Source organism: Moschus berezovskii, chromosome 14 (genome assembly GCF_049115385.1).
Source record: "Moschus berezovskii isolate FMDL1 chromosome 14, NW_MosBer_1.0, whole genome shotgun sequence".
In the NCBI taxonomy this organism is placed as follows: Eukaryota; Metazoa; Chordata; class Mammalia; order Artiodactyla; family Moschidae; genus Moschus; species Moschus berezovskii.
The window spans coordinates 71,390,396-71,414,460 of NC_142473.1; the positions used below are offsets into that span (position 1 = coordinate 71,390,396).

The window sequence follows — 24,065 nt, forward strand, 5'->3', positions numbered from 1 at the left end:
GCCTTTTGTTTTTCTTTCCTTACTGAGTGTATGTTCTGTCAAAGAGCTTAGAATCTTGGGCTGGGATTTGGTTTACACCTCTGGACTGATAAACTTAGAGTTGTCACTTCAGCCAAAAGGATATGTATCACCGCTCATACTTGACGACTTCTAAAAAAAGGTAATTAAAAATGAAACTGGTGACAGCACATAAAACAACACGTTTCCAAAGTTGACATATCATTTTGGTCCCCAAAGCTATCTTGAATTTGATCGTTAGCAGTGCATCTTTAGACTTCCACAGGGAGACGAAGTGTCTTTTCCCCATCTGAAGAATGAATTTAAAATCTGCCATCAACAAATACCACAGAGAAAAATAGAGAAAGCAGCTGGCCCTCTTACCATTTTCAGGGCAGGAAAGGAATTTCAGTAAAGCATAAAAACAGCTTTCTCTCATAAAAAAACCATGACAACAAAACATAAGCCTTGCTACATAGCCTTTTGCAGTTGTTTTCTGTTCAGTATTAGAGACCAGTGGGCTTAACATTGTTTTGACACCCTTACCACTGGCAGAGTGCCCGCCAGTGGAAGTTGGAAACGAACTGACCAGCTTTATGCTTCCAGGTGGCACTTAAGCCACTTTTTCTGCGCTGTTGTTATCAGTCATTTAATTCCCTACTGAATATTGAGTGGTGTTTTTAGTTCACAGGCCATTTGCAGTATCTTTCTGTTTCCTTTTTTACATTAGCCACATTAAAAAAAAAAAAAAAGGCAACTCGGGAAGCACTTTTACAAATGTGAATTTAACAGAAAGTGCACTGTTGAAAATAGCACAACAAGTAGTGATAAACTTGCTTTAAATTAGGATGTAGACCACTGGGATGTTAACTTCAAGAGAAATTTGTAGAAGGCATCAAATTAGGATTTACTAATAAAAGCAAGTAGGCAATTAAAAAAAATCCACCTAATTAATCCGGCATCCAAATGGAGAGAATAAGGATTGATTGATTGATTAATTTTTTTTGAGGGGGATATTGGTCCGTCTAGTCAAGGCTATGCTTTTTTCCAGTGATCATGTATGAATGTGAGAGTTGGACTATAAAGAAAGCTGAGTGCCTGAAGAATTGATGCTTTTGAACTGTGGTGTTGGAGAAGACTCTTGAGAGTCCCTTGGACTGCAAGGAGATCCAACAGGAGATCAGGCCTGGGTGTTCATTGGAAGGACTGATGTTGAAGCTCAAACTGCAATACTTTGGCCACCTGACGTGAAGAACTGACTCATTTGAAAAGACCCTGATGCTGGGAAAGATTGAGGGTGGGAGGAGAAGGGGACAACAGAGGATGAGATGGTTGGATGGCATCCCAGACTCAATGGACATGGGTTTAGGTGGACTCTGGGAGTTGGTGATGGACAGGGAGGCCTGGCGTGCTGCAGTTCATGGGGTCACAAAGAGTCGGACATGACTGAGCGACTGAACTGAACTGATTACTGAAAAGACTAAAAGGAAAACTCATGATTTTATATCAATCATACATTTAGTGGCTGCCTGTTTGTGACATATTTATCACAGCATAGCATCAAATATCACATAAACACCGAAGGAGAAAAGAAGTATTGGATGAAGTGAGCTACTTTATAGCAGAATCCAATGGAAGAAATAGCATCAGCTGTTTAACCTGTTCTTTCTCTTTGGGGGAACATCTGCAAATGGTAATTAAGCAGTTTTCATTTGTTTCTCTATTTCTTTTGTCATCACTAAATCACTACACTTAGGGAAAAATTGACAAATTATGAAACACAGAAAACTGCTGGTTCATTTGCAGAAGGAAATCCACCCCCCATCACACTATGATGGATTTTGAGCTGATCAAGCCATTTTGCTTTAGATATATTAGCATAAATCTTCAGCTGCAGTTGTTACAATTCATATTCATTCTGCACAGGAATATTTGGTCCGTAGATAGTCATTTGTTTTCTGTGTCTGCTGTAGTTTAGGTGTAATTGGATAAGGAAAGAAAATGTATTGAAGTATTTACAACATTTTGAATTACAATCATTAAATTATTTTTGGCAGTGTTTTTGATATGTATTTTCTTACAGTAAAGATCTTTTCTAGTGTGTTTTCTCAGTAAAACACACAAAAGATATTATGTGAAGTTTTAAATCTGGTTTATGTCCTAATAAATGAGTCATTTATTTCTCTTTTTATAACTTCTCAACACACACATACATATATATTATTTAGCGTATTTTATATGTATACATAAATTAGAGGGGTGTACTTTCCTGGGCAAATGGAATTTTGAACTTTTTCAAAACACAAGCAAAGAATTACTGGTAGTCAAAGAACTTTGTTTTTTTTTTTTTTTAACTGCACTGGGTCTTTGCTGCTGCTCGTGGGTTTTCTCTCGTTGTGGAATTGGGGTGTGTGGGCTTCTCATTATGGTGGCTTCTCTTGTCGCGTATCATTGGCTCTAGGTGTGTGGGCTCAGAAGTTGTGGCACGTGGGCTTAGTCACTGTGTGGCATGTGGAATATTCCCAGACCAGGGATTGAACCCATGTCCCTTGCGTTGGCAGTTGGATTCTTAACCACTGGACCATCAGGGAAGTCCCCAGAGAAACTTTTAAGATGGTTAAAAAGCCTCTTGATGAAAGTGAAAGAGGAGAGTGAAAAAGTTGGCTTGAAGCTCAACATTCAGAAAACTAAGATCATGGCATCTGGTCCCATCACTTCATGGGAAATAGATGGGGAAACAGTGGAAACAGTGTCAGACTTTATTTTTTTGGTCTCCAAAGTCACTGCAGATGCTGATTTCAGCCATGAAATTAAAAGACGCTTACTCCTTGGAAGGAAAGTTAGATAGCATATTAAAAAGCAGAGACATTACTTTGTCAACCATGGTCTGTCTAGGCAAGGCTATGGTTTTTCCCGTGGTCATGTATGGATGTGAGAGTTGGACTGTGAAGAAAGCTGATCACCAGAGAATTGATGCTTTTGAACCGTGGTGTTGGAGAAGACTCTTGAGAGTCCCTTGGACTGCAAGGAGATCCAACCAGTCCATTCTAAAGGAGATCAGTCCTGGGTGTTCATTGGAAGGACTGATGCTGAAGCTGAAGCTCCAATACTTTGGCCACCTCATGAGAAGAGTTGACTCACTGGAAAAGACTCTGGTGCTGTGAGGGATTGGGGGTGGGAGGAGACAGGGACGACAGAGAATGAGATGGTTGGATGGCATCACCGACTTGATGGACATGAGTTTGAGTGAACTCCGGGAGTTGGTGATGGACAGGGAGGCCTGGTGTGCTGTGATTCATGGGGTCTCAAAGAGTCGGACACGACTGAGTGACTGAACTGAGCTGAACTGAACTATCATCCTTTAAGTAGCCAATTTAAACAATATTAAGTGCATGCATATTTGTTTAGAATGCTGAGGAAGACTTGGCAGCCCTCTCCAGTATTCTTGCCTGGGAAATCCCATGGACAGAGCAGCCTGGTGGGCTACAGTCCATAGGGTCGCAAAGAGTTGGACATGCTGAAGCGACTTAGCACACATGCATGCATTTTAAAAAAATCATTGTTGTCAATGTATTGTTATACTTGATGGGAAAGACTAAATTACTGGACTTGAAACTGAGGTCGCAAGACTGTGTCCTTTCCTTCAGTGAATGGGTACATATTCACATCTGGATGGTTTTAGCAAAATGTTCTTTCAAGCATGGAACAATAATATTTTCTTTGAAATGGTCCACTAAACCCAAAGGGATACAAACAGGAAACTGTATTTTAACCAGACTTCTATGTTTCTTATATGAAAATCAAACCGCAATCAATCTAGGATGACATTTTTTGTCCTTTTTTCCTTCCTATTCGGATGTGTCCCAGATGGGATAGGTTGAAGTGACACTAGTTAGCTCACTCTGCAGCCCATTGCTCCCTTAGCACATTGAGGAACCACTGGACCATTTTCCCGTGCTTTCCGAACTTAGCTTCCTTTGTTCTAGTTTTTGTGGTGTGCCAATCACTGATGAGAAAAAAAAGAGTTGTGAACCAAGTATCATTTTTTCCCCACCTTCTCCAAATTATGCTTTGTGTGACTTGTAGCCACTCATCTAATTTCTGGGTACTGGTTCTAGTTCCTAATTGTGGTGTCAATCCAGTTTTTCTTGCTAATGTTGAGGCCATTTCTGCATTGACTGTGTTCCTGCTGTAATTCAGGCATTGAGTTGGAACCTGGGAATACAAGATAAATGAGACAGAAATATGTCATTCTTACTAATTTCTGTGTACTGGATGTTCCAAATGCTCTAGATGTATGAAAAAACAATAGCAATCTGTATATTTGTAGACATTATAGTTATAGATTGATTGGGGAGCCAATACTCACTACTTTTTACATAGTGCTGATTAAACAGTATCCAGAATATTGCCTTTGGTTGGGAGTCTCAATTTTCGGTTGAATAAACACTTAATATGAGTTAAGAAAAGAGCAATAAGAATGTTTAGAATCAGTGGATTTTCAGACTTTTTCTTTTCTTTTGTTTTTTGATTCAAGAGTTTTTTGTTTTTTCACATTCAAGGATGTCTTGAGGTACTCTGAAAAAAAACGAGAGTGTGAAAGATATGTATAATTTATCTCTGTGTTTGCATTGCTCTCACACACCAATGTATGAGTCCTATGTCATTACAGATTTGTACAGAAGAGGTTATTCTACCTCCTAAAGTTTGAAAACTTGTAGGAAGCCTTTATTTATGAAGGAGACAGAAAAAAAATTACTCCAGCTTTCTCCAACCTGTGTGAGTAAAAGAGATTGTCTTAAATAGATGCATCTTTGTGTAGGCAGGCAGAAGGGCATGATCTCAGAGTGCAGGGAAGTTTCTTAGGTTGGCAGGATTTAGTTTTATGGGGAACTTAGTATACTGCCCTTGTATTTCTTATTTTGTCCTAGGTAGGATGAGTGTAATGGAGAAGATGCTATTCTAGTATAGGATTCAGAAGACTGGGTCCTGGCATTCATTAATTCTCTGAGATTGTAGAACTACCACTTACTCTCTCTGAATCTGTAAATCAGGGGTCATCCTGTCTGCTTGGTGTCCCATATGGTTGTGGAGATAATCAGATGAAATATACATGAAGATACTCGGTAAATTTTAAAGATTTACTCTCAAGTATTATGATTATGCAGACTATTTATAATTTAAAGAGGAACATCAAGGTTAAATATTAAAGGAATCTTGACTTTACAATATAAAAAATGTAAAATACTACCTATAGTATTTTATGTTTTTATAAGATGTTATATATTTCGGTATAGTTTTCCACACTTCTTCAGTGAAGTAGCTAAAACCAACCATGTGTAGTATGTATTGTGTAGTGTCTATAGTGTGTATTATGTAGTGTAACACTGCACAATGCAGGGAATAATCCTACACTGGCCTCTGGTGGATGGACTGAATAATATGTCTACATAGATCCTTCAGGCAAAGGTATTTATGTGCTTTGACAAAGATGAGGCATCAGAAACCTCTAATTATAAATTTTTAGATACAGCTCCATGGAATCTTTACTTGGGACTCTCACCTGAGGTATATGTAAAGATCACCTGGGAGAGGCTTATTAAAATGCAGGTTCCTGGGGACCAATCTCCCAACTCTGATTACCAGGTCGAATGTGCAGCCCAGGAACCTTGACTTTCAGACCAGCTTTGATAAACACCCTAAATGAGATTAAGAAAGGGTGTGGGAAGATGGATGAATTCCTCAGAATTCTGGGCTTTTGTTATATAGTATTTCTCTATTGTCCACACTTTACCCAAAGGGTAAGGACAATTATTTTACTTTAAATATAACTTTTAATTTACTGCCACCACAGTGAAAAAGCATGGCAGGTTGCAGGAATGATTAAAAATTTAAAAAAAAATTGTTTTAAACTGAAATATAGTTGATTTATAATGCATTAATTTCTGCTGTGTAGCAGAGTGACTCAGTTATACACATATACATGTTCTTTTCCATTATGGTTTATCTCAGAATGTTGGAATGAAGTTCCCTGTGCTAAACAGTAAGATCTTGATGTTTATCCATTCTATATATAATCCTTTGCATCTACTAACCCCAAACTCCCAGTCCATCCCTCACCCGTCCCATTCTCCTTGGCAACCACAAGTCTGTTCTCTGTGTTTGTGACTCTGTTTCTGTTTTATAGATGGGTTCAATTGTGCCGTATTTCAGATTCTACATACAAATGCTATCTAATGGTATTTGTCTTTCTCTTTCTGACTTGCTTCACTTTGTATGATAATGTCTAGTTGCAATGTATGGAACAATTCACGAATTTGTAGGTCATCTTTGCTCCGGGGTCATGCTGATCTTCTCTTATTTAATAGCTGATCTTCTATTATCTCAGTTTTAGTATATGTGCCACCAAAGCGAGCACTATAGGAATGGTTTTACTTTGATCTTGCTAATCTGATACAGAGGTGAAGATACAATCGCTTACAGAATTTTAGGGTGGTTTTTGGTTCAGCATAAATTCTGTCCCAAGTCTGAAGGATTATAGTGCTTGTATCTGTAGGCCAAAACTACCCAGTCACAGAGAAATCTCCTGTCTACTTCTGTCGTTACCAGAGGAGTGTTTGGGCATTTTATCATAAGCAAGTGCACAGGCGGGAGGCTTGGGAGGCCACCCGGGCTAGGAAGGCGTCTTGTTATGTGTACTTCTAGGAAATGCCCCACCAATAGTTTTGTGCTTTTGGTAACTTTTTTGCTCTACATTTCATACATGAAGCTTCTTGGGAAGTTTAAAAAATTTAGTCAAGATAAAATTTTATGATTGTGGTAACCATGATTTATAAGAGGGACCATCCATAAAGAACAGACTTGTGGACACAGTGTGGGAAGGAGAGGGTGGGGTGAACTGAGAGGGTAGCACTGAAACATATACATTACATTCTGTGTGATGCAGGGAGCTCAAATCTAGTGCTCTGTGACAACCTAGAGGGGTGGGATGGGGTGGGAGGTGGGAGGGAGGTTTAAGAGGGAGGGGACATATGTATACCTATGGCTGATTCATGTTGATGTATGGCAGAAACCAACACAATATTGTAAAGTAATTATTCTCCAATTAAGAATAAATAAATTAAAAAAAATTGAAGAGGGACCACAAAGTTAAATGCTAAAGGAAACCTTTGTCCATAATATTAAAGCGTGTAAATGTAAATTACCATATATGTGTGTTTTTCTTCAGTATTTTTAGGAGAGTGTTCTTAAGAAGGAAAGAGATGCATGCAGGTATTCTCCCTGAATTGAGGATTTGAAAACAAAAGCTTTTCACCTCTATAAATGAATGTTTATTTATTTATTTTTGTTCATGGTAGGAAATTAGAAAATACAAAGAGGCACCAAAACATATGCACATACACAACAAAACAAAAAACATACTCTTTCTCTGGCAGTAGAATTTTTAGCTAGTCTGTGGTTATTCAGAATGAAAGTTATATTTCTCCTTCTCCCTTGCAGTTGGGTATAGTCATTTGACTAAGAATGTGCCTGTAAGAAGTGAGGGGAACTGGTGTGTGTAACTTTGAAGTCACATCCTCAAGAAACATGCTCTGGATTCTTTTTGTTTCATTTCCCCTGGCTGGAACTAGGCAATCATTGGAGCAATTCCGTAGACCCAGAGGTGGAAGCCCTGTGCTGAGGATGGCAGGGTACCCTGCCAGCCAAATCCCTGCGTCGTCTCATGGAGCAGAGCCTGCCCACCTGCCCCATGAGGAATAAAATGAGAGAGAAATAAAATTCTTGTTTCAGCTGCTCTGTTTTGGTGCTTCCTCCATTTAGTAGCTTAAACCAAACCTTGGCGAGTAACAGAGGGAAGCAGACATCCATGCTTTCTTCTTTTCTTTTCTTCATCCTCTTGCTTGGAGCAAGGGTGCTTCCTCCTGGATCACGTGGAGAAGGGTGGTTCCTTAAAAATGGCAGAGCAGAAAGAGAGAAGGAGCCTGGGTGCTAGGATGACTTTGTGGAGCAGAACAACCGTATTAGCCCTGAATTATCTCTACCTGTGCTATTTCAGGAACGAGAAATAAACTTCCGTCTAGTTTAACCAGTTGTTACTTTGGGTATCTGTTTCACGTAGGCAAACCTATAAAACCATAATCCTGTGTCTTAAGAGATAAACCATGGGCATATTATATATCCTTCTTGAATTTTTCTTTTGGTTAATTTGGATATATGAAAGGAAATGCCAAAGAATGCTCAAACTACTGCACAATTGCACTCATCTCACACGCTAGTAAAGTCATGCTCAAAATTCTCCAAGCCAGAATTCAGCAGTAAGTGAACCGTGAACATTCAGATGTTCAAGCTAGCTTTAGAAAAGGCAGAGGAACTAGAGATCAAGTTACCAACATCTGCTGGATCATCGAAAAAGCAAGAGAGTTCCAGAAAAACATCTGCTTCGGCTTTATTGACTATGCCAAAGCCTTTGACTGTGTGGAACATAACAAACTGTGGAAAATTCTTCAAGAGATAGGAATACCAGAGCACCTGACTTGCCTCTTGAGAAATCTGTATGCAGGTCAGGAAGCAACAGTTAGAACTGGACATGGAACAATAGACTGGTTCCAAATCAGGAAAGGAATACATCAAGGCTGTATATTGTCACTCTGCTTATTTAACTTATATGCAGAGTACATCATGAGAAATGCTGGGCTGGAGGAAGCACAAGCTGGAATCAAGATTGCTGGGAGAAATATCAATAACCTCAGATATGCAGATGACACCACCCTTATGGCAGAAAGTGAAGAAGAACTAAAGAGCTCCTTGATGAAAGTGAAAGAGGAGAGTGAAAAAGTTGGCTTAAAGCCCAACATTCAGAAAACAAAAATCATGGCATCCAGTCCCATCACTTCATGGGAAATAGATGGAAAAACAGTGTAAACAGTGGCTGACTTTATTTTTTGGGGCTCCAAAATCATTGCAGATGGTGCTTCAGCCATGAAATTAAAAGATGCTTACTCCTTGGAAGGAAAGTTATGACCAACCTAGACAGCATATTAAAAAGCAGAGACATTGTCAACAAAGGTCCGTCTAGTCAAGCCTTTGGTTTTTCCAGTAGTCATGTATGGATGTGAGAGTTGAACTGTGAAGAAAGCTGATCGCCGAAGAATTGATGCTTTTGAACTGTGGTGTTGGAGAAGACTCTTGAGAGTTCCTTGGAGTGCAAGGAGATCCAACCAGTCCATCCTAAAGAAGATCAGTCCTGAGTGTTCGTTGGAAGGACTGATGTTGAAGCTGAAACTCCGATACTTTGGCAACCTGATGCGAGGAGCTGACTCATTTAAAAAGACCCTGATGCTGGGAAGGATTGGGATCGGGAGGAGAAGGGGATGACAGAGGATGAGATGGTTGGATGGTATCACCGACTCAATGGACATGAGTTTGGGTAAACTCTGGGAGTTGGTAATGGACAGGGAGGCCTGGCATGCTGCGGTCCATGGGGTTGAAGAGTCAGACATGACTGAGTGACTGAACTGAACACAGTTATTGGATATCCCAGTGATAGAGAATCTGTATGCCAGTGCAGGAGCTTCAGGAGACGTGGGTTGGATCCCTGGGTTGGGAAGATGCCCTGGAGGAGGGCATGGCAACCTCTCCAGTATTCTTGCCTGAAGAATCCTATGGACAGAGGAGCCTGGTGTGCTACAGTCGCAAAGAGTCAGACATGGCTAAAGCGACTGAGCACACAGAGGAAGGTAAAATCTGAATGAAGACTGGAAGGAAGTGAGGAAGTTAAACCTGCAGAGACTTGAGGGAAAAGCACTCAAGGCCAGTGGAACAACAGTGCAGAGGCCTAGTGAGAGCAGTCCCCGGCCTGGCTGAGGTACAGTGCGGAGGCCAGAATGACCAGAGTGGCATGATGAAGCTGACGTCAAAGGCTATGGAGGTGGGGGTGGACGAGGCATGGATAGCTTTGTAGGTCGTTGAATGACTTTGGTCATATTGTATTATTATTATTTTTTTGGTAGCTACATTTTTGTACCCTCCTTATTTATGGTCTTTGAATAAATTTTTACACATGGAAATGCTGGTTCAAAGATATGCAAAAATGTAAGGCCTTGATTAAGTAAAAAAATTTCAAGGGAATATCACACATTTTTGGCTTTGTAGTGAGATCTTTGCCCACATAATTATTCTTTGGATAAATTCTTAGACATAGAAATGCTGGCTGAAAGATATGCAAAGTGTTATGCCTTTGAGTGAGTTAAAGTTTTACGGAGATAAATTTTGTTTCTCTTAGGCAGAGGTCATGTCCTTTAACTTTCTCAATTCCTAGTTTTTCAGCCTAGCATGGTACAGAACACACAGGAGATCTCGCTGGCTGAAGTGTACTGCGTCAGCCCACCTTCCAGTCTTAATCGTTACATATCCTTAGGAAGGGGGAAAGGATATTTCCCTTTCAAGTACTGTGAGTAAGTTTCTGACAGAGAGGTCCCTAGTCTCCTTAGGCTTACAGTTTAGTAGGAAGAGATAACCATGGAAAATTAAAGAAGGGCAATTGCAGATGATTTCAGTATGTTTGGAGAAGAGAACAGGATCATGTTTCTAGTCTGTGACCATATGAGATGGTAAGATGATCAAAGAGTTATGTAGCTTCAATTAATATATGCATTTCTTCCCTTATTGGGGTGTGAAGGGAAACTAGAACTCTGTGGTTGGCTTTTGTTTTGATTTCAACATGTTTTGGCACCACAAAGGAATGAATTAGTGATGGTAGTCTTTGGATCAGATTCAGTATTTGAATCAGTTCAGTTCAGTCGCTCAGTCGTGTCCAACACTTTGTGACCCCATGAATCACAGCACGCCAGGCCTCCCTGTCCATCACCAACTCCCGGAGTTCACTCAAACTCATGTCCACAGAGTTGCTGATGCTATCCAGCCATCTCATTCTCTTTCGTCCCCTTCTCCTCCCGCCCCCAACCTTTCCCAGCATCAGAGTCTTTTCCAGTGAGTCAACTCGTCGCATGAGGTGGCCAAAGTATTACAGTTTCAGCTTTAGCATCAGTCCTTCCAATGAACACCCAGGATTGATCTCCTTTAGAATGGACTGGTTGGATCTCTTTGTAGTACAAGGGACTCTCAAGAGTCTTCTCCAACACCACAGTTCAAAAGCATCAATTCTTCGGCGATCAGCTTTCTTCACAGTCCAACTCTCACATCCATACATGACCACGGGAAAAACCATAGCTTTGACTAGATGGACCTTTGTTGGCAAAGTAATGTCTCTGCTTTTTAATATACTATCAAGGTTGGTCATAACTTTCCTTCCAAGGAGCAAGCATCTTTTAATTTCATGGCTGCAATCAGCATCTGCAGTGATTTTGGAGCCCCCAAAAATAAAGTTTGACACTATTTCCACTGTTTTTCCATCTATTTCCCATGAAGTGATGGGACCAGATGCCATGATCTTTGTTTTCTGAATGTTGAGCTTCAAGCCAACATTTTCACTCTCCTCTTTCATCAAGAGGCTTTTGAGTTCCTCTTCACTTTCTGCCATAAGGGTGGTGTCATCTGCATATCTGAGGTTATTGATATTTCTCCCAGCAATCTTGATTCCAGCTTGTGCTTCTTCCAGCCCAGCATTCCTCATGATGTACTCTGCATATAAGTTAAATAAGCAAGGTGACAATATACAGCCTTGACGCACTCCTTTTCCTATTTGAAACCAGTCTCTTGTTCCATGTACAGTTCTGACTGTTGCTTCCTGACCTGCATACAGGTTTCTCAAGAGGCAGGTCAGGTGGTCTGGTATTCCCATCTCTTTCAGAATGTTCCACAGTTTATGTGATCCACACAAAGGCTTTGGCATAGTCAATGAAGCAGAAATAGATGTTTTTCTGGAACTCTCTTGCTTTCTCCATGATCCAGTGGATGTTGGCAATTTGATCTCTGGTTCTTCTGCCTTTTCTAAAACCTGCTTGAACATCTGGGAGTTCATGGTTCACATATTGCTGAATTCTGGCTTGGAGAATTTTGAGCATGACTTTACTAGCGTGTGAGATGAGTGCAATTGTGTGTTAGTTTGAGCGTTCTTTGGCATTGCCTTTCTTTGGGACTGGAATGAAGACTGACCTTTTCCAGTCCTGTGGCCACTGCTGAGTTTTCCAAATTCGCTGGCATATTGAGTGCAGCACTTTCACAGCATCATCTTTCAAGATTTGAAATAGCTCCACTGGAATTCCTCACCTCCACTAGCTTTGTTCGTAGTGATGCTCTCTAAGGCCCACTTGACTTCACATTCCAAGATGTCTGGCTCTAGGTCAGTGATCATGTTATCATGACTATCTTGGTCGTGAAGATCTTTTTTGTACAGTTCTTCTGTGTATTCTTGCCACCTCTTCTTCATATCTTCTACTTCTGTTAGGTCCCTACCATTTCTGTCCCTACCATTTCTGTCCTTTATCGAGCCCATCTTTGCATGAAATGTTCCCTTGGAATCTCTGATTTTCTTGAAGAGATCTCTTGTTTTTCCTATTCTGTTGTTTTCCTCTATTTCTTTGCATTGATCACTGAGGAAGGCTTTCTTATCTCTCCTTGCTATTCTTTGGAACTCTGCATTCAGATGCTTATATCTTTCCTTTTCTCCTTTGCTTTTCACTTCTCTTCTTTTCACAGCTATCTGTAAGGCCTCCTCAGACAGCCATTTTGCTTTTTTGCATTTCTTTTCCTTGGGGATGGTCTTGGTCCCTGTCTCCTGTACAATGTCACGAACCTCTGTCCAGAGTTCATCATGCACTCTTATCTATCAGATCTAGTCCCTTAAATCTATTTCTCACTTCCACTGTATAATCATAAGGGATTTGATTTAGGTCATATCTGAATGGTCTAGTGGTTTTCCCTACTTTCTTCAATTTAAGTCTGAATTTGGCAATAAGGAGTTCATGATTTGAGCCACAGTCAGCTCCTGGTCTTGTTTTTGCTAACTGTATAGAGTTTCTCCATCTTTGGCTGCAAAGAATATAATCAATCTGACTTCGGTGTTGACCATCTGGTGATGTCCATGTGTAGAGTCTTCTCTTGTGTTGTTGAAAGAGGGTGTTTGCTATGACCAGTGTGTTCTCTTGACAAAACTCTATTAGCCTTTGCCCTGCTTCATTCCGTGCTCCAAGGCCAAATTTGCCTGTTACTCCAGGTGTTTCTTGACTTCCTACTTTTGCATTCCAGTCCCCTATAATGAAAAGGACATCTTTTTTGGGTGTTAGTTCTAAAAGGTCTTGTAGGTCTTCATAGAACCGTTCAACTTCGGCTTCTTCAGCGTTACTGGTTGGGGCATAGGCCTGGATTACTGTAATATTGAATGGTTTGCCTTGGAAACGAACAGAAATCATTCTGTTGTTTTTAAGATTGCATCCAAGTACTGCATTTCGGACTCTTCTGTTGACCATGATGGCTACTCCATTTCTTCTAAGGGATTCCTGCCCACAGTAGTAGATATAATGGTCGTCTGAGTTAAATTCACCCATTCCAGTCCATTTTAATTCACTGATTCCTAGAATGTCTGTGTTCACTCTTGCCATCTCCTGTTTGGCCACTTCCAATTTGCCTTGATTCATGGACCTGACATTCCAGGTTCCTATGAAATATTGCTGTTTACAGCACCGGACCTTGCTTCTATCACTGGTCACATCCACAACTGGGTATTGGTTTTGCTTTTGCTCCATCCCTTTATTCCTTCTAGAGTTACTTCTCCACTGACCTCCAGTAGCATACTGGGCACCTACCGACGTGGGGAATTCCTCATTCAGTATCCTATCATTTTGCCCTTTGATACTGTTCATGGGGTTCTCAAGGCAAGTATACTGAAGTGGTTTGCCGTTCCCTTCTCCAGTGGACCACATTCGGCTGTGGTCCATGTGATCAGATAGACTAGTTTCCTGTGATTATGATTTCAGTGTGTCTGCCCTCTGATGCTCCCTCGCAATACCTACCATCTTATTTGGGTTTCTCTTACCTTGGGCGTGGGATATCTTTTCACAGCTGCTCTAAGAAAGCGCAGCCGCTGCACCTTACCTTGGATGAGGGGTATCTCCTCAAGGCCGCCCCTCCTGACCTTGAACGTGGAGTAGCTCCTCTCGGCCCTCCTGCGCCGCGCAGCCGCCGCCTATTGGACGTGGAGCAGCTCCTCTCAGCCGCCGGCCGTGGCCTCAGGGTGGGGTAGCTCCTCACGGCCGCACCTCTTTGCGTGTTCGGTTGCTCTGGGGCCGGCATCTCTCGCGTCTGCGTGGAAACAATCCAACTGTCCATTAACTGGTGAATGGAAAAAAAAAAAAATGTCTATGAAGATAATGGAATAGTTCTTGACTATAAAAGGAATTAAATACTAATATATACTACAATGTGGGTGACCCTCAAAGATGTCATGTTAAGTGAAGAAGCCAACTACAAAAGAGAATAGGTATCATTTATATGGAATATCTAGGAAAGGCAACTCTGTAGCTTTAAAAAGTAGATTAGTGGTTGCCTGTGTTTGGCAGTAGGAACGGAGAGTGACTACAGATGAGTAACTGAGCCTTTTGGGGATGACGGAGATGATCTAAAATGTAATTGTGGTGATGGTTGGACAACTCCATATATTTATTAAAAAAATTTGAATTGTACACTTAAGTGACTGTTTGCTCCTTGGAAGGAAAGCATGACAAACCTAGACAGCATATTTAAAAGAACAGACATCTCTTTGCAGCAAAGGTCTGTATAGTCAAACCTCTGGTTTTTCCGGTAGTCATGTATGGCTGTGAGAGCTGGACCATAAAGAAGGCTGAGTGCTGAAGAATTGATGCTTTCAAACTGTGGTGTTGGAGAAGACTCTTGAGAGTCCCTTGGACTGCAAGGAGATCAAACCAGTCAATCCTAAAGGAAATCAACCCTGAATTTTCATTGGAAGGACTGCTGTGGAAGCTGAAGCTCCATTACTTTGGCCACCTGATGCAAAGAGCCGACTCATTGGAAAAGACCCTGATGCTGGGAAGATTGAAGGCAAAAGGAGAAAGAGGGTGGCAGAGGATGAAATGGTTAGGTAGCATCACTGACTCAATGGACATGAGTCTGTGCAAACTCTAGGAGATAGTGAAGGACAGGGAAACCTGGTGTGCTGCAGTCCATGGGATCACAAAGAGTCAGGCACGACTTAGTGACTGAATAACACAGCACACTTAAGGGAATTCTGCAAATATACCTCGATGAAGCTATGGAGAGGCAGAGTTACTGTTCACGGACACCTGATGCTTCCCTGAGTCACGGACACCTGATGCTTCCCTGAGTCACGGACACCTGATGCTTACCTGAGTCACGGACACCTGATGCTTACCTGAGTCACGGACACCTGATACTTCCCTGAGTCACGGACACCTGATGCTTACCTGAGTCACGGACACCTAGATGCTTACCTGAGTCACGGACACCTGATGCTTACCTGAGTCACGGACACCTAGATGCTTACCTGAGTTCTTCACTGGATGAGCACACAGCCTTGTGACTCTGGATCTGGCTGAAGAACTCGGAGGGTCCTACTTGTCATAATTATTTCCTACCAAGAAAATAAACCATATGTGCATAGACTTGACTTGGAGGAGGGCATGGCGACCCACTCCAGTACTCCTGCCTGAAGAATCCCATGGACAGAGGACCCTGGCAGGCTGCAGGCCATGGGATCGCACAGAGTCAGATATGACTGAAGCGACTCAGCAGCAGCAGCAGCATAGATTTAAAAATTTTAAGTAGATAAAGACTGTGATACAAAACACAGTATCCTACCTTGTGTAGACAGTGTCACTAACAGGGGTCAGCCTGTTAGGGATTCCGGGAGGTCAGGGAAGCTGTGCTCACATATGCTGCATCTGTACCCACGCTAGGCCAGCTTCCTTCTACAGCCTCGCATGAAGCTGTTGGCAAGGTGAACTCATCTTATGGGATGATGTATGCAGCCTCTTTGCGCCACAGTGTGATCCATTTGACAAATTGCAAGCGTGCTGTAATACCCTCCACCACCACCAGCACAGAGGTTGGTTTTTGGTTTTGTTTTTTATTTACCTGCTGCTGCTGCTGAGTCGCTTCAGTCGTGTCCGACTCTGTGTGACCCCACAGATGGCAGCCCACCAGGCTCCGCCGTCCCTGGGATTCTCCACGCAACAGCACTGGAGTGGGTTGCCATTGCCTTCTCCAATGCATGAAAATGAAAAGTGAAAGTCAAGTCGCTCAGTCGTGTCTGACTCTTCACGACCCCATGGACTGCAGCCTACTAGGCTCCTCTGTCCCTGGGATTTTCCAGGCAAGAGTACTGGAGTGGGGTGCCATTGCCCTCTCCGTTTTATTTATCTAGGGCATGCCAGATGAAGTTAAGAGAATAGTACACATTGCCGTGGAAAGATCAGGTGAACCTTCTGAGATATCTCGAGGGAGAAACATAACCACTTGGAGACAGTGTCTTCATTTCTGTTCTAGAAACACAAGAAGCACCCACTTTGTGAGCTCTTTTCTCCTTTCTGAACTTGTGTGAACAAGGCTCCCTTTGCTTCTCGCTTGGATTGCTGCAGTAACATTGTACTTTTTACCTCCAGTATCTAAAGCACTCTGCCACATTCCATCCAGTTCATTTCCTTAGAGCATGGTCTAATTACGGAGAAGGCAATGGCAAGCCACTCCAGTACTCTTGCCTAGAAAATCCCATGGACAGAGGAGCCTGGTGGGCTACAGTCCATGAGGTCGCTACTAGTCGGACAAGACTGAGCAACTTCACTTTCACTTTTCACTTTCACACATTGGAGAAGGAAATGGCAACCCACTCCAGTGTTCTTGCCTGGTGAATCCCAGGGATGGCGGAGCCTGGTGGGCTGCCATCTATGGGGTCACACAGAGTCGGACACGACTGAAGCGACTTAGCAGCAGCAGCAGCAGCAGGGCCTTGGTTTAGTGCAGAGTTTTTGTCAGGCCCTGTAAGTAGCAGGCCTTCCATGCATCACTCAGTATGTACTCCTGTCTTCCTGGAGATGTGGTGGTTCTTCCTTGTGCAGTTCTTCTTCTGTGGGATAGCTCTGCACAGGGCTCACCTGCTGAAATTGTGACTATTTCTCAGAGTCGAGCTCAGACTCCCATTCCTATATGAAGTCTTGTGATTATCCTAAACCAACTGTGACTTCACCCTTCTCTTAACTCCACATCCTCTTACAACCTCTCCTTTTGTTGTTGTTGTTTAGTTGCTAAGTTGTGTCCAACTCTTCTTGTGACCCCATGACTGTAGCCCTCCAGGCTCCTCTGTCCATGGGATTTCCCAGGCGAGAATACGGAAGTGGGCGCCATTTCCTTCTCCAGAGGATCTTCCCCACTCAGGCATCCATCCTGCATCTCCTGCATTGGCAGGTGGGTTCTTTACCCCTGAGCCACCAGGGAAGTCCATCCTCTGCCTTAGTTGTGTTCTAGCTGAGTGGTTTGCATACCTGACTTGATTTCTTAGTCTGTAGACTCTGTAAAGGCAGGGATTGGGTCTTCCCCATCTTGATCACATTGCACATATTCGATGCTCAGAATATAACTTCTGGGTTGAATGAACTGCATAATTAAACTACCACTCAGCTTTCCTCCCTGAAAATAAACTTACAACAACTTTACATTCTCTTCACATTTTTTTTTTCTCCCTGAAAGCACCTAACACTGGACAGTGCAAAAATGTCAACTGCTATTGTGTCCCTCATCTTGGACTTTTGACACACTTTTTTTTTTTTTTTCTGAACTAGGCTTGCATATTTGTGTCCTGGCAGCTTGAGAGCTCTGACTTTGAATAATGAATCAGTTACCGTCCAGCCTCGGGGAAAGCACAGTGATCTCTGACTGGCCAGTCTGAGGCAAGTCCTTCTTCCCCGCGCCCTTTCCAGTGAAGAACATGAAACAGTTGGAATTCAGAGCACTGCAAAGGGAATTTAGGCGAAACCATTGTCTGCTGAATTTAGCTTCTTTGGATTTATTCTGATTTATGATTGATTGGCTTTTAAATTGCTTATTTAATCCTAATGACTCTTGCTCCAGGGGAGGCCAGATACCAAGGAACACGTGATCAAGAAGCAGTGGAGTGAAGTAGTTTGGCTGGGCAAATGAAGAGCAGGTTTTGTCCAGAGAAACATTGCTCTAGGCTAGGAATGTGATGTGAAAATCACCCCCCTGATTTTCAAAGTACGCAACCTTGTTATAAGCGTGAATGCTTATCCCCTATGCTCTTGGCAGAAGGCTTTTTTGCAGCTACCCAGTGTTGCACAGAATTTTGCACCCCCCCCACCATGAATTTTTCTTTCCTTACAGCAATGTATTCAATGTCACTTTATGACTGGGAACATGCTCTTGATTTGTATCGCTGTTGACCGTGGTGCAGAAAAACAGACTCTTAGGGGTTGCCAGGAGGATTAGATCGTGAATTCTGATGTTGGTTGGGTTGATTTCTGAAAACTTTCCCAGAAGCCTAAACTTTCTTCTCAGCTCATGGACACTAGTCCAGCCTTTGAATGGGGGAATTTGAATTTTTAAAAATTTATTTCGAGACCAAGTTCTCTGAAATGGATCGCTTTCATCTGGAAGATATACAGTCAGTTTATGATAGGTGTTTAATTTATCAAGGTATCAGTACTTTCAACCCTCTTCCAGGAGAGTAAACTTTTTTTTTGGCTTGAAAATAGACACAATAGTTATAGTTGGTAGCCTTGTAAGGAAAATCTGTTGGAAGCTTGTCTCTTTGTTGTCAAAAGAAAATTGAAATTACACTGCTTCAGAATAATGAAACTTTTAGGGGAAAAAAAAATGCAACCTTTGTTTCATGTATATTGAAGTTTTGACTCAGACATACCCAAAAGAAATGCTCTTTCAGCTCTCAAAAACCTACTTGTTCTCTGAAATATTGCTGTTATATTTCTAAAGTGTATTATGTCTGACACTTATTTCAAAGCAAGAAACATTAGGGATCAGATGAAAGGGTGGAAAAAGACTCTGATGAAAAACAGAAACAGAAGAATATGAGACACACACTTGGATGGGATGTTTGGATTGCCACCAGAAGCACTCTGGGAGGCAGCATCTGGCACTCGAATCAGGCTTTAGGCCACTTTGGATCCTGGGCTCTGCCATCATCTGCCATTTTGTCATTATCATATTGAAAAGGAACTTTTTCCCTATCTTATTCTGCTCAGAGATTAATTTTTTTGCTTTTGTTTTTTAAAATGATGAAAGCCTTTGTAAGAAGCACTTCGGAGTCTTTGGAGTAAAGCAGTATGTACTCTTGTGAAACTACTTTGAAGGTTTAGGAAAGAGTCTTCAAGTGTAGGTTGAGTCAGACAGAGAACAAGTTTTTTTCTTCTGCATCTTTCGGTTATTTTAAAAATGAAAGCTCAATGTGGACAATAGGAAGAAGTTTTAAAAGAGTGAATGAGAAGTTTTGTTCGATCTGAGACCTTAACATTCGTTCCACATCAGCATCGGAAGCCAGGACTTCATTATATTTTGCTGTTTGTTTCGAAGGAGTTTTGTCTGGTTATCTGTCAGATAACCTGGTGTTTTATTGGAAATGGCAGAGGAGTACACTGCGTGATTATGAGAACAAATAGAACTTGTCCTTAGCATCTGTTCTTCCTAGACATCACTGTGCTTTTCAAATATGTAGGTCAATAGATTCTTACAGTAGTGTTGTGCTGGGTACACAGTATTTTCTCTGGAAATCCTAGACTTAGGTTGTGCTAGACTTAAAGGATGGGCTTCCCAGGTGCCAAGTGTAAAGAATCTACCTGCCAGTACAGGAGACGGAAGAGATGCCGGTTCCATTGCTGGGCAGGAGAAGATCCTCTGGAGAAGGAAATGGCAATCCACTCCAGTATTCCTTCCTGGAACATTCCATGGACAGAAGAAGCTGGTGTGCTATAGTCCATGGGGTCTCAAAGAGTCGGACACGATTGAAGTGACTTAGCATGCACGTGTGCACCTTCCCTCTGCTCCCCAATAGTACTTCTGTGTTAAATGTCCTACAGACAGCCCTACAAGTCTTAATTCTACCAAAGATGAGGTATTCAGAAACAAAGGATTCTGGCTACCTTGCACCAGGCTGAGATCATTAGAACAAAAATCCCAGTGATTTCAGTGGGCCTCCTCTTACCCACACCTCCTGTCCCATCCCTCTGGGTCACAGAGCACTGAGCTGCGCTTCCTGTTATACAGCAGCTTCCCGCTAGCTAGCTGTTTTACGCATGATAGTGTATCTATGTCAATGCTGCTCTCCCAATTAAGTTGCAGCGCACAGTAAGTGGTTAGTAAGGACTGGCTTCAAATCCCCACTTGGCTACTTACCAGCTGTGTCACTTTGAACAGGGTACTTAGGCTCTCTGTAGGCCTTGATTTCTTCATCTGAAAAATGGGGATAACAACAGTACCTACCTCTATGGCAGTTGCGATGTTTAAATGAGATTTATGAGATGCGTATAAAAGACTGTCTGACACTCAAGTAAGCGTTAACCCTTATTTATTTTAATACTACTGCTAATATTAAAAATGATTTTATGGCTGAAACCGTGACCGCGTAGTTGACTCACTAGCTCTTTTACCTGTTGCTGTGGTTGCTCTCCCACATTTTAGCCTGTTTGCAGCTGCCTCTGGTACATTTCCCTCCGTTTCCTCTGGTACCTCAAATGCCACTTGGGACAAAGGTTAATTTGTCCTCTCTCATCTGAATTTATCCCCCACATTTCTGTTAAAGGCACCATGTTATCATAATTCTCTCTTAATTTAGGATGAAATCTTAGACTCCTTATCCTAAGGACATAATCATGAATGTGCAAAAATTTAGTACAAAGGTATTTACTGTTTATAAATAAACAGTACTGTTTTAAATAATTGAGAATAGGAATTGGTTAAATAAACTATGTTAAATGTATACAATGGAATTCTCTACAGTCATTAAAATTACGCAGAAGAATATGCAATAATATGGAAAAAATATTCTCAAGTTGACTTATAATATGGTATGTATCATACAGTTCCATTTTTGTTTTAGAACATAGATAAAAGATCTATGCATCTATGTTTTAGATGCATAGATAAAAGATGAGAAAAATAGTCGCTGAAAAAAATTGTTTTGCAGCATTTCTGTCTTGTAGGATTATATGTGATATTCTAATTTTAATTTTTTTCTCACAAATTTTCTAAAATCATCTATATATTGCTTCCATATTTTTATTTTTTTTAAAAGTTTATTTATTTTAATTGGAGGCTAATTACTTTATAATATTGTGATTTTTTTCCATACATTGACATGAATCCGCCATGGGTGTATATGTGTTCCCCATCCTGACCCTCCATCCCACCTCCCTCCTCATCCCATCCCTCAGGGTCATCCCAGTGTACCAGCCCTGAGCACCCTGTCTCATGCATCGAACCTGGACTGGCGATCTATTTCACATATGATAATATACATGTTTCAATGCTATTCTCAAATCTTCCACCATCACCTTCTCTCAGAGTCCAAAAGACTGTTCAATACATCTGTGTCTCTTTTGCTGTCTTGCATATAGGTCATCATTATTATCTTTCTAAATTCCATATATATCTGTTAGTGTACTATATTGGTGTTTTTCTTTCTGAAAAAAAAAAAAAATCCTCAAATTTAGAAAAACCCTCAAATTTAGGAAAAAAAAAAGAGATGGGTAATGTGTAAGAGTCTTGCAAATACTGTATTTTATTGATCTTTTAACACAGGCTGAGAACAATGCTGGATACATAGTAAGCTCGTATAAATGTTTGTTGAATAGTGAATGAAATAGTGTTGTCTTTTATGCATTTTTAGAAATAACTTTATAGGTTAAGAGTACTTAATGCTTCAAGCATTCAGTTTGTAGATGTCCTTGAAAAGTTTTCTGTTACTGTTTGGAAGAAAAATTCTCAATAAACACAAAATAAACTAGACTGGATGTGGTGGGTGTTTTCTAATATTATGTAATTTATCATTTCAGATAATGTGACCAAAAGAGAAGCCTTTGGAACTAATTCTTCAGAAGACAATTTTACTTCAATAAAATTTACTCAGAGAAATGAACCAAATGATCACCATCTTAGCAGTAAAGCCATCTTTCTTCGTACTTCATCACAATGTTCAGAAGAGGAGCAGGTAATACCATAGCACATTTATGGAAGCAGAGAAAAAAATTCATCACGAATTTAAAACAAGAGACTGTGAGAACATAAAAAACACTGGACAGTTGTTAGATTAGTAACTCACACTCCTGATTTTAGAAGGAGAGCCCCTGGATTACTTTATTGAAAATGATCACTACATTTCATGATTTCATCAGCCAACTTTTATGATAATATCAGGATCTGCCATCTACAGATTTTTCTTGTAATTATTTCTATATTTCAGCTTATCTTCTATTTGGGATAATTTCTCTGTGTAAATGGAGTTTTCATAATTCTCTGTGTAAATGGAGTTTCTTTTACTGTCCTGGATTCAGTCCTTCAGACTTGAAGTAGAATGTGTTATCTTGGTTTTTCTGAGTTGGTCAATAAATAAATGTTAGATGCTCTCTTCCTAATCTTCAAGACTTCATAGACTATATTCACATTCTTTCTAACTATGTTTTTTTTAACAATCAAGGAATCCTAGTGGAAACTATTCTATTTTTTTAAGCCATTTGAGTTTCTACTTTATATCTCACATGTCTTCCCTGTGATATGGTGGACAGAATTGTATATGAGATTGTGGTTTTATGTAAGGGAGAAACATCTCCATGTTAGAAGTGTGTTTATATACAGTGAAGGCCTATGATTCTTTACTTCTATAACTTATTCCAGAGAGACAATTAAGGGACAAAACTTTTTTTTTTTTTCCTAGAAGATTTCCTGTCTATTGGTAATCACTGGCAATTGGAATTACATTTTCTGTTGAATGTTTAACCAGCATGTGAGAGGCAAAGAATTGTTTCACAGTGTTTTTTCCTAATAACTTGAAAATGTTGTATTAGCGTTCTCTGATTTGTCCTTCAGAGGCTCGTTGGGATGGCGTGGGAGCTGGGGTAATGAGGTGGGGAGTGTTCCTGTTTGACGCATGAGAAAACTAAGGTGAAGCATGTTACTCTCAGTTGCACTGTAGATGGTCCAGAGAACAGAAGTAGAAGTCAGACCTCCTGAAACCTATTCCCCGACTACCACTCTGACCTAGTGAGTCTGCCGTCACTAAGGTGTGATGGTCCATCAAGCATAGAAACCGGAAGGGGAGTTTTGTGCCTGAAGGGCTACAATAGCAGCTCCTTTATTTTTGGTTATTTCAAGTTCCCATCAATATGTCTTCAATGGTTTTTGTCTTGTTTTTCAGATAATGATAGATGATGGCCAAAAAGCTGGCAGTTCCTTTCAAGGTGATCTGAATCGAGCGGGGGAGGTGAAGGTGAGGCATGATTCAATTTTGTTCCATGGCCAAAACCCCCCAAAAAGCACAAAAACCTCACAGGACTCATTTGCTATCTCCCATACAAATTTGGAAAATTCAGCAGATTTTGTCCATATGATTTTTTTTTTTAAATGATGTTTGATTAAAAAAAAAATGATGTTTGATTATCTTCAACTGTCTTGGTTGGCTGGGTTCTGGATCTTTTTTCCTCTAAGCTTTAGAAATGGGAGTGGTACTTCAATAGAGAAACATGACTGTCATTCCCCTGAAATTATATCATTAAGAGAAATGACAATATAACAGATTCTCAAGTTTTAGCGCTAAACCATCATTTGGAAGATAAATTTTTGCTGTCACTTGGATATCAAAAATTAACTGCAGTTATGTACTTACAAGCAATGGAAGCTACCTTTTTTAATTCCTGTGTAAAAGCCATGGTCTGATAAGTGGAGTGGGGAAGAAAGACCTAGGCTGTGCTTTGAATTCCAATGATGAAATCTAAATTTATAATTTTGTGGTATTTTGTTATGCACACGTTTTAGATCATAAGCATAAAAGGCATTTCGACATCCTGCCTTTGCTAGGTCTGCCAGTGGTGAAATCATTGTTTTAATTTACACTCTTT

General features: G+C 40.9%; 1 protein-coding gene and 1 pseudogene across 7 annotated transcripts in view; one reads left to right on the forward strand and one right to left on the reverse strand.

Moving 5' to 3' along the window:
- IFTAP (intraflagellar transport associated protein) overlaps window positions 1-24,065 on the forward strand; it is a 69,458-nt gene that overhangs the window by 24,128 nt on the left and 21,265 nt on the right. For all 7 annotated transcript variants that reach the window (XM_088843256.1, XM_088843257.1, XM_088843259.1 and 4 more), the window contains 2 exons: window positions 22,008-22,162; window positions 23,366-23,437. In XM_088843256.1, coding sequence (XP_088699382.1) covers window positions 22,008-22,162; window positions 23,366-23,437 — 227 coding nt within the window. The remainder of the gene's footprint in view (window positions 1-22,007; window positions 22,163-23,365; window positions 23,438-24,065) is intronic.
- On the reverse strand, window positions 6,291-6,415 carry LOC148775659 (U6 spliceosomal RNA; annotated as a pseudogene).